The following is a 10,804-nucleotide window of genomic DNA, read 5'->3' as shown; positions in this document are numbered from 1 at the left end:
ACTCCCATTTCCTCACCTCCATCTTGTTCATCCCTCCCTTTCTCTCTCCTCGATCCTCGGCTTGGTTTCGTCTTAGATTCGCACCTTGTTAAAGCATCTATCTTCCTCCGTCACGACTTCAGGTCCTAGCCTCACATCTTCTTTGTGGCGTCCTTGTCGCGTACTGCCTCCCTTCTCTGCGACTCGACAACCATCGCTCTAGACGGCCATCCCGACGATTCCGACCATCGTTGTATGCGTGCAAGTCAAGTAAATAGGTCAACTTGGATATGAGGTAGCTTTTGGGTATTCATATTGGGTTACCGACTACGCGTTACGAATTTCTTCGAGAATTGTCTTGCGCTACGCTACAAATTATCATCACACGCCCCCTTTCGAACCACAGTTGTGTCGATCTAAACAAGTTTCTTATCGACCTTCACCATGAACGACTTCTCCGCCACCCTTTCGGGGAAGCCCAAGCTCCAGCTACTTTGGCCCGAGCACGTTAATCTGCCATTCCTCAACACTGTTCCTCACAGATATCGAATTGGCCGTCGACGCACCAAATCGAAATCGAGACCTGGCAATGAGGAGATCACCAGTCTCAAAACATCTTTCAACGCCTGGGATGGTGTTCGTGATCTCCAGAAGCATCATTGGAGGACGTCGGATCTCCAATATGCTGTTGTTGGCCTCCTGGTTCTCTTCTCCTTCTGGATTGCCCCTCCGGCTCCTGGTGTCAAGCTCCTAGCTATCATTGGTAGTGTTTGGGTTCTGCTTATGCCTGCGACACGTCAATTCTTTTTGCCATCAGTGACAATCTGGACCTGGCTATTGTATTTCTTTTGTAGCCGGTATGTGTTGATTTCCAAGGTCAAATAATCTATCGCCTGCTGACAATTTTTGTTTAAAGATTCATCCCCAACGAGTACCGACCCCATATTTGGGTCCGCGTGCTACCCGCCCTCGAGAACGTCTTGTACGGTGCCAATCTGTCTAGCATTCTCTCCGCTCATCAACACTCGGTTCTCGACATTCTTGCCTGGATCCCCTACGGCCTGTGTCATTTTGGTGCTCCTGTAGTCTGCGCCCTGCTCATGTTCGTCTTTGCTGCCCCCGGTACCGCCCCTGTCTGGGCTCGCACCTTTGGCTGGATGAGCATTCTGGGTGTCACCATCCAGCTTCTCTTCCCCTGTGCGCCACCTTGGTACGAGATGGAGCATGGTCTTGAACCTGCTGCCTACGGCATGCCTGGATCTCCTGCTGGACTCGCCCGCATCGACGCCATTTTCGGCATCGACCTTTACACGACCAACTTCAGCACTGCACCTGTTCCTTTCGGCGCTTTCCCCTCGCTTCACGCCGCGAACGCTGTTCTCGAGGCTCTTTTCATGTCTCACTGTTTCCCCCAATTCCGAACTTACTTCATCATGTACGCTGGATGGGTCTGCTGGGCCACCATGTACCTCAGCCACCATTATGCCATTGACTTGGTGGTCGGTGGCTTGATTGCCTCTTGCTTTTTCTACGCAGCAAAGGCCCGATGGTTACCCCGACGACAGGAGGGAAAGATCACACGATGGGAGTACGAGTACGTGGAGTATGGCGACCGCAACGCCATTTCTGACGAGGAGTACGGCGAGTATTTCGGTATGGGTCTGCTCGGACGCCCCCGCGCCGATTCCAGTGATGGCTGGACTGTTGCCAGCTCCAGCTGCAGTTCTAGCAGCGGAACCCTAAGTCCTACTCTCTCCGAAGAAGCCCTTCCCGGGATGCTCATGGATATGGACAACAACGGACAGCTCTGGGACGGCAACGCTCCTGCTCGAGATGTGGAGCTGAGTGAAGTTGTGGTGGTGCGATAATTGGCACGACCGAGTAATAATACGGCTACCCTCGGACACTCTCATCCCACCAGGGAAACGAAGCGACTTGTTGGGATTTTACGATTTTAATGCCCCGAACCCTTTTTAATCTTCGACCTTATATTTTTTTTGATAACATCTTTGGCATTCTTCGGCACAGCGAAATGGCGCAACAGGGTGCTTTACTATGGCAGATACTGGATTCTGACGCAGGGCCGTCAGGGCCAGACGGCAAGCTGTAATAATGGGTTCAAGGGGCTGATGCGTCCCGTCTTAATGTATACCCTGCGGAAGGACAAAACCGGAACTGAATAGAGTAATGTATACAACCAGAGGAAGTTTAATTCGTGTATGGACATGAGACGACGCCATGTCATGCACCGATACGCTCGCTAGAGAGCCTGGACGACGACTCGAGAGGGACATGCTTCATGACAAGCAATCCCTTATCATGAGGAGGAGGAGGAGGTAGCAAGGACAGCTGGCTCACAGCCGAATCCTGGATGATCCTGGAGAGCAAAAGCCAGGCGGCGCAAGGAGGCAGGCTGACTTTGGTCAAAAGGAAAAGGAATACCAAAGATACCATTCGCTAGATATTAGCAGCTAGAAGAATTGACAGCACATTGTTTCTGTCACATCCTGTTCTCAGAGTGAAAGTAGCTTGTAAATCTTTGATGATACCCAATGAGTACCCCGTACCAACATCCAGCTTGACGTCCCTCGTTCAAATGTCGTTGCAGCTGGCACGCGATCAGGTGGGCCCGTTCATGATATGTAAATCTCAACATGTCGATCTTCATCTGGCCCCAAATAATCCCTCCGTCTTCTGTTCAGCGGCTTTAGGAACGCCAAGTCTGCACGGCACTCTAGACCTCTTGGCATTCGCAAGTGCTGTGTCCTGAAATTCTCTTTGTCATCATGACTTAAGAAGTATCAGTTTGTCGATCTGTTATTCTAGGTTGTACGCAAATATCAGAAGTTTAAGTTATACAAACATATGATCTGAAACTCTTGATCACTGCTCAACTTTCAAGCAAGAGAATTCCCAACTCCGAGTTAATCCATTCATGTCTTTTGAAAACAGTATTTGATTTACGAAGTAAGGCGCCCTCCACATTTGTCAGGAATAAGGCACTCTAGCATGTAACACACAATAGGGCCACAAGATATTAGAAGACCCGACTCTGCCTAATATCTACTGCTGCCAACAGGCATGCCACTTAAGGCACATACATTATACTAGATATCGAGGAGTCCAAAAGGGGCTACAGGCCGTGAACCCATCTGCCAGAAACCCATCTTCCCGAAAATAACACAAGCAGTGATAATATGTCTGGCCTGGGCCTCGAAGTCACGGATCTCTACAGCAAGAATCTCGAAAAGGAGGTTTCACAAAAGGCGTTGCAAATACCAAGACCAAACCTGAAATGGAAATGGAAAATGTATAGAAAATAGAAATACTAATTCTTCCTTCCAATCGTTGCAAACGCCGTGCCTGCAGTCCGTTGTTGAAAATACATGTACCCAAATCGCTGTTGGTCCTCGCTCTCCTCCTCATTGCACATGCGTATGTCCTAATCGCCCGCTTTATAACGCAAATGCCGGGTTACAAAATTCCCTCCTCATAACGTTAAACCATCATTCTTCTAGCATGTTTTCCTCTCACCATAGGTAGTTCCCCTTTGATATATCTCCCCCAAAGATTTCTAAATAACTCAGACACATCGATCCCATTCTGGCTCTACCTCTTTGGCGCAGGCGCACTCCAAAGTCCCTTGGATGTCTCGATGACCCTATTTCCGTTGTTTCCAGGCTGCAATGAGGAGGGGACATTGGATGCTGATGTGTTGCCCATAACGACGTCCGTCTCTGTCTGAGTTCCATATCCACTATCCTTTGGTTGGTTGCTGCCCATTGAGATGGCACTATCTCCCTTTTTGTTGGTAGGCGGCTGCTGTCGCGCAGCGCCACGACTGGGTTCCTTTGAACGAGCTCCATCCATCATCCCACTTTGAGCCTCACGCAGCTTATTGATAGCACGAACAGTATCAATGGCTGCATGTAGAGTCCGGCGAGCGTTGAAGTTCTTCTTGATATTAGGCAGAAGGTTCTGGCTCTCTCCCTCGGCGTTGATGAAGCCGGCGATAAATGGATGCTGGAGAGCCTCATGGGCAGTGATACGCTTAGTAGAATCGATAGTCAGGCAGCGCTGGATGAAGTCCTTGGCGTGACTGGAAACGCCACGCCAGTATTCAATAGGTGTGAAACTGTAATCTGCGTTGAGAATGGCCTGCATCTCCTCGAAGTCAGAGTCGCGATCGAAAGGGGTATAACCACAAAGCAAGAAGTAGGTGATGACACCGAGAGCCCAGAGATCTACAGGTTTGCCATGGCCTGTCTTCTTGAAAATCTCGGGAGCCATATATCCGGGGGTACCACAGGTTGTAGTCAGAACGTGGAACTGTTCCTCATCCATGATCCGTGAAAGTCCAAAATCTGCAATAAGCAAGTCTGCGTTGTCCTCGGGGGTTCGGAAGAGTAGATTTTCAGGCTTTAAGTCACGATGAACGATACCATGGTCATGGAGGTAAGCGACAGCTGACAATGTGGCGCGAACCAGATCGGCAGCATCTGACTCAAAATAGGAGCCCTTTCGGCAGATTCGATCGAAAAGCTCACCACCGAGTGCAAGATCGGTGACGAGGTAGAGGTTGTTCATGGTCTCGAAATAGTCGACAAGAGTAAGGATATTTTGGTGGCCCATAGAGACCTTCTTGAGCACGGCGATTTCGTTGCGAACCTAGCATTGCGCATGGCGTGTTAAAAAAGGACAACGGAACAGGAGTTTCAGGATCCAATAGAGCAATCCTCACCATGTGTTCGCGACCAGCCATGAGCCGCTTATTGATGACCTTGGCCGCATAGTAACGGCCAGTGTCTATGTGGACACATTCTTTGACGACGGAGTATGAGCCAGCTCCCAGTGTCTTGCCAACCTTGTATCTACAGGGCTGGACTTGGGGTTGTTGGCGGGCTGCGGAGTCCATTGTGAGAATATGGCGTCGAAGTTGAGACGAGTCGAGACGGAGAGGTGATAAGAAGATCGCGATGCCCCGCAGAGCGGAGGGGGTGACCTGTCGCGCGGCGTCAGGGTGCAGTGCGAGATATAATAAGGTTGTCTGGTTCGGAGAAACGGGCGTCTTCTGTTGAGGGGAGAAACACAGGAATCGAGAACAACTGAGTTGGAGAGAGTAGATATCAGCAGTCGAGATGGCAATGCTGATGAGCTGAAGTGAAGGGGTTCGGTTGGGTTGGTCAGAAGGGTCGGGGCTAAAGAGGTGGGTGGGGTTGTGTCAGACAAAGTCTAGCTGAAAGATGGATGAGAGAATGACAATGGACAATAATGCTCAAGGCGTTTTAGTTCTGGACGCTTAATTGATAGAGTACGAGAAGAATTGGTGCCCGGCAGTGATTACAATTATGAATGCCAGGCCTTCAGATGTGTATCCGTATCCCTCTTCTCAGTAGGTAGTGAGCTGCCTCATGTTCACGGGGCTAGCTACCATGCATAAAAGGAGGTATTGCAGTTCATGACCCTTACCTATCAGTGGTGCGGAGTGACAATGACGATATTTCGCCTTTAAACGCATCATAATTGTGGTTTCTATTCCCTGAGAGAAACCATGCCTGTTCTTGTGGGATCCCATTTCAGTCCTATCCATCGACTGAGTCTACTGATACGGAGGCGCAGTAGTCACCTGCTGAGGAACCTTGGACCATCTGCCGCTATTGTTTGCTTTCAAGCCAAATCAAATAGTGACAGCTTCGTTTCTTTTAATTTGTGCGTACAATTTTGGCTTTCGCCATCTGAACTTCGGTATTGCTCGGTAGTATCGATAAAGAACAGGATGTTTCTTTTGAAGAAGGGCTCGGAATTATATCGCGATTCGTACTCCATCTACATTAGTACCTCTTCGCAAGGTAGAGGCATCTTTATATCGCCATCAATTTGATACTGCTGGTTTTGTCTCGCTTTGTTTGACTGATGTTTGCTCAATCAGAAGGCCCTCTCCGTGATTGTTTCTTTGCGCCGGTAAATTTCTTCTGTTTTATCCTTGTTTCGTGGAATCTTCTGCCACTAATCGATGTTAGCAATTGTTTTACAACAAATAAAGCGACTGACATCTCCTCATATTTCTTTTTCTTTTCCGCGCTTGTTTCAGCAGGTATCACATCTTTGTAGATGCTTGTTACCTCCTCAATGAGCTTTCTTCTGTTGTCTTCCGCATTCGCATCCCGTGATCGTGAATCCTGGGCTTGGAAGGTCAAAGAGTCATTGGTTGCTGTGTAGTACCTGGACTTGCGAATGCCAGGATGTAATGACTTGGGGAGCACTGACAGCAATTGTCCCAATGGATACGCTGTGATTGCTTTTGTTTCGGTCCTTTCACCTGTGAGTGCTAAAGACTTGCTTGGATGTAATTACGTGTATACTTATTGACATGTTGACCTCCTGGTCCACTCGAGCGAGCGTATGTGGTATTTCCTCTCGGCAGCTGTGTTGAGCTGAAAGATTGAAACCACGAGCGAGCTTCAGAAAGAGCCTCTTGATCGAGCCCGGTGTCGAAGGCCTGGTATCTCTTGAACCGAGGCGCAAATGGACGGTTTGCCAGACATGCTGGAACGGTTCTTGGACGCGGCGCCAGAGCAAAGTGTCGCTGAAGCATCGTGAAATATAACTGTCGAACGATCCAAGTTAAATATTTAATCTGACAGGTTGAGTGAGCTAAAAGAATATTTTGGTTTGCTAATCCTCCAAGATCAATGTCTCATAACATCTGAAGTTTGGGTCTCTCAAGCTCTTGGCTTTCGCCTGATGCTTGTCTGTGGCTGAGATCTTGGTTGTGAGCCCAAACACAAATGATTTGTTGACCGCCTTGCCAATTCTGGAGTAGCCTGTCGTTAGCTGTGGTTCCCGCCTGCGCCCGATCAGCCTCAATTGGGACCCCGAAACCCAGCCTTTCACCTGTCTGGGTCTCTGACTTGCCCTGCCAGGCCTGGCCTTAATTACCTACCTTACCTTACTTAACCTAATCAACCTACCTCACCTTTTCAACCTTCATCTGCTCATTTCCCTCAGCCTGCGACACATCGTCGACTTCACTCGTGCCGCCATCTTCAATGCTCTTGGTGTCGCGACTCTAGATCCTCTCTCTAGCCCATCTTCCTATACTCTCACGTGCCTGTGTCTGCTGAGCCCCAGTCTTCTGGAGAACTCGACTCATTTGGCGCGATTAGCCAAGCTCCGACTTCGCAAAACCCTCTACCCGACTGCCTCCCCTGTCAAAGGTCTTCTATCTTTCTGGTGACGAACTGGTGAGAGTGCCGATTCTTTCGTGGCTTCTTATCATCCCGCGTCCATTTGGTCTACAAGTCGACCTTTTCGTATTTCATCTGGCGGCGCTTTGACCGCCACTCCGTCTATTCCATCACGCTTCCAGCTTCCGTCTTGCGCCAGGCCATCGCCTGGCGGCACTTCTCACTGACCAAGGAGCCGAGCTCGTTTGTTTGATCATCAGTTGCACCATCTCTTGGTTCGCATTGCTTGTACGACCAGCGCTGCTCCAGAAGGTCGTCCCATATACTGCACACCAATCTCCAATCCCAGCCTTAATTAAATGACAGAACCCGAGGCAGAGCTTCAGGCGACTGCCAGCCTCTCCCCGGTCTCCCCATCACCTGTTCATTCAGCCACCTCGTTGGCGGTCCCTGTGCTTCAAGAGACCGTCGAGACCATCGACGCCATGGTTGCTGCCGCTGCCGCTGCCGCTGCCAATGGCTCTATCAACAAGGCCCCTAATCTTGAGCCTATATCAGGGGCTGGTGGTGATGACGATATCGTAGATGACGACAGCCTCAACGACCCTTATGGTGAAGACGACACAGACGTGGCCGCCCAGCAAGTGCCGCAGCCTCAGGTTGAACAAGAACTACCCGACAGCAATGACGATTACGCAAAGACTTTTGATTCACCAATTGGGGCGGAGGAGGGTGAAGACGGAGTCGTCGAACCACAAGATGTATCATCGCTACCACGAGAATCCAACGAAATTTCTCTTTCATCCGATCATTTGACAAATCGCACATCTCAAGTCTCCCATGTCGTTCATGAATCATCCTTGTCGGCCCAGCCAGGCCAGTCTGCGATATCAACTACTTCCAATGCTTCCTCCGAAGCTCAAGCTGCTGGCGTCGCGAATACCTTTACGTCGCAGCCATCCAACCAGCAAACGTCGTCTCCAAGCACGGCCAAGCCGGGCGCCAGTAACGCTACCAGCTCTGCCAGTCCCTCAGCTGATATTCAACGCCTGGTTGCTGATCTCACAGCGCCTTCCAACTCCAACACACATAATGCTCCGTCCGTCTTAGGTGAACATTCTCCCGAGTCTGCTATTCTGTCTTCAGCCTTCTCGTCGTCAGCTTCTCTTCCACCGAGGCCTCCGCTATCACAGGCAGTTCCTCAGACGTATGCCTCGCAGCACCACCCACCTAGCATCAATGCCAGTATTCCCTCGAACCTAGCTGCGCCCCCCACGCCTGGGCAGCCATCCACTTATGTGGCAACTGGCGCACCTGCTACAGTCCCTGATGCTCTGGGTGAATTTCCGGTCCCGCTTGGCTCCGGTCTCCAGGCGCCTAGTGCCATCACTTCTATGAACGCCCCTCCATACCCACCCAAACCTGCTCTCTATAATACTGATCAAGCCCAAGATTCCGAATATGAGCGCCAATGGAATCAATTCTTAGCCGACGAGAACCAGTATATAGCTGAGGCCAAATGGGACCGTTTCCCAGAGGGTTCACGCATTTTTATTGGTACACGATCCGCGTCCGGCGCGTCCAAAAATGGCGCTCACATATTCGCTACAGGTAATCTCTCGAGCGACAAGGTGTCAAAACAGGATGTCTTCGATCTATTTCATCGGTTCGGGAGGATTGCTCAAATCTCACTCAAATCTGCGTACGGCTTCGTCCAGTACCATTCTATTGAGGAAGGACAGAGAGCAATGGATAATCTGCAGGGCATCGAGATCAAGGGTCGTAGAATTCGTAAGTAGTGCTTGCTGTATTTACATGTTGTGCTTCTAACACTATCCAGATCTAGAAGTATCGCGGGCCCAGGACAAATCAAAAAAGGACAAGGCTCGAAGCCCAGACAGAAACAAAACCCGCGACAGTGGCCGTCGAAATGAACGGCAAGGCCACCAGACCCGGGATGATTATCGATCTGGTCGTGGTCATTCTCCTCATCGCAACGATTACGGAAGAGATGAGTCGTATGGTCGAGATCGAGGCTTCTATGACAACAGCAGGGGGCGTGCACGATCTCGGTCCCCAGGATACAGTCGCAACGGCAAGGACAACAATTATCGACGAAGAAGCCCGAGCCCTTATGGGCGACCCCGACATGAGGCCGAGCTTGATCTCCCACGGAGGTATGGTGCAGACGTTCCTGACGTACAGGTCATCCTTCAGCCAGATGTAAATCGCGACTTTGTCAACTGGGTGGAGCAAGCTTTCAAGTCCCAAGGTCTCAGGTCTGAGGTTATGTTCCTGCATCCTAGGATTCCCAAGGACATGGTAGTTCAGCGGCAAGCGGCTGAAGGTGTCCATGCCGTTGTTGATCTCGATATCCGAGCACAAAGCTCGGGCAAGATTCCGGTACAGGCCTTTGATCGCTCCGCTGGCTCCAACAATGTTCGATATGATCAGTACGAAAACCTGGACCCCGCTACTGCAGCCAAGGTTATTCTTCAAGCCAAGGCATCAGGAGGCCCTCCTAACTATGGTCAAACATACCGAGGAAATGGCTATGGCAGTGCTCCTTATGGAGGCCAGCCCCCGTATCAAGCGCCTGCGGCCAATTACCCTGGCCCTCCCCCTCCGCCTCCCGCACATTACGGTCAACAGCAGCCTTCTCCAGTCAACGTCGCTGACATCGCGACCATGATGGGTCAGCTCGACTCTGCGTCACTTCAGCAATTGCTCGCACAGGTTCAAGGGGGCGTCCAAAACCCAGCGCCTGCTCAAGGTGGCTCAAGTGTAGCAGCAGCTGGAGCACCTCAACCTGACATCCAAGGACTACTTGGAAGTCTGGGTGGGAATGGTGCGGTGCCGCAACATCAACAACAGCAGCACCCTTCAGGCCCATATGGAGCTTCGTACGGGCATGGGCCACAGCCACCGTCGAACGGAGATGCAGCGGTTCAAGTTCAGAATATCATGGCGCAGCTGGCTAGATACCGGCAGTGAGACTGAACGACAATCTGTGAGCTCTCGATGAAGATGAGATGTTGTGTGTGGCTGATGGCACCCTCTTATGATACCACCAAAGGTTACGGTTTCTTTTAGACGCTGGGATTTCTGATATTCTCTTGTTCTTGTTTATTCATATTCTAGATTTCACGCCGTCTTAACGGCATCCCTACTTAGGGTTAGATAACGGAGTGTGGTGCGCTATTAGTAAGGTCGGAAGATGGGTGAGGCGTTGATGGACAAAATTCTTGATGGCTATTATGATGGTTTAGCAAGGAGGAGACTACACCTCGCGCGAGCATAGAATATGATAGTATGGCCTTTAACGACGGCGGTGTTGTATTGGTGTGCATTCTATACCGAATTGCTTTAGGATGAGGTATGGCTGGTGTTTTGAACCTAAGATATCCAACGTGGTCGTTAGATATCCATAGTGCGCTCACTATTGGAGCAGCTTCGTATCCTTTTCGAGTTTCCATGACTGACCTCTTGAACCAGGCCCCGGTGGTAGAAGGTTCTCTGCAAGGCATAACCGTCTATACAGTTTTCTACACGCCACAACGCTTTCGTACCAACCACCTTCAAGACAGTCCAGGGGTCGCAAAGCAGCTACTTCTAGCTCAACATGGCAATCTAAGTTA

General features: G+C 50.3%; 3 protein-coding genes across 3 annotated transcripts; 2 read left to right on the top strand and 1 right to left on the bottom strand.

The window, feature by feature from the left end:
- Positions 1 to 423: 423 nt before the first annotated feature.
- Positions 424 to 1,847, top strand: FTJAE_5114 (aureobasidin-resistance; the record flags this gene model as incomplete). The annotated part of the gene is made up of 2 exons (XM_037351589.1): positions 424 to 836; positions 896 to 1,847. The coding sequence occupies 2 exons, from the start codon at positions 424 to 426 to the stop codon at positions 1,845 to 1,847; spliced, it is 1,365 nt and encodes a 454-aa protein (XP_037207799.1).
- A 1,741-nt stretch (positions 1,848 to 3,588) lies between these two features.
- Positions 3,589 to 4,894, bottom strand: FTJAE_5113 (calmodulin-dependent kinase; the record flags this gene model as incomplete). Its single annotated transcript, XM_037351588.1, has 2 exons — positions 3,589 to 4,647; positions 4,721 to 4,894. The coding sequence occupies 2 exons, from the start codon at positions 4,892 to 4,894 to the stop codon at positions 3,589 to 3,591; spliced, it is 1,233 nt and encodes a 410-aa protein (XP_037207798.1).
- Positions 4,895 to 7,525: 2,631 nt separating this feature from the next.
- FTJAE_5112 (RNA-binding protein) lies at positions 7,526 to 10,160 on the top strand (the record flags this gene model as incomplete). The annotated part of the gene is made up of 2 exons (XM_037351587.1): positions 7,526 to 8,957; positions 9,007 to 10,160. The coding sequence occupies 2 exons, from the start codon at positions 7,526 to 7,528 to the stop codon at positions 10,158 to 10,160; spliced, it is 2,586 nt and encodes an 861-aa protein (XP_037207797.1).
- Between the last annotated feature and the right edge of the window lie 644 nt (positions 10,161 to 10,804).

The sequence above is a fragment of the Fusarium tjaetaba genome (assembly GCF_013396195.1).
Source record: "Fusarium tjaetaba strain NRRL 66243 chromosome Unknown NRRL66243_c0000096, whole genome shotgun sequence".
Taxonomy (NCBI): Eukaryota; Fungi; Ascomycota; class Sordariomycetes; order Hypocreales; family Nectriaceae; genus Fusarium; species Fusarium tjaetaba.
This window is presented reverse-complemented; position numbering and strand designations above follow the sequence as displayed.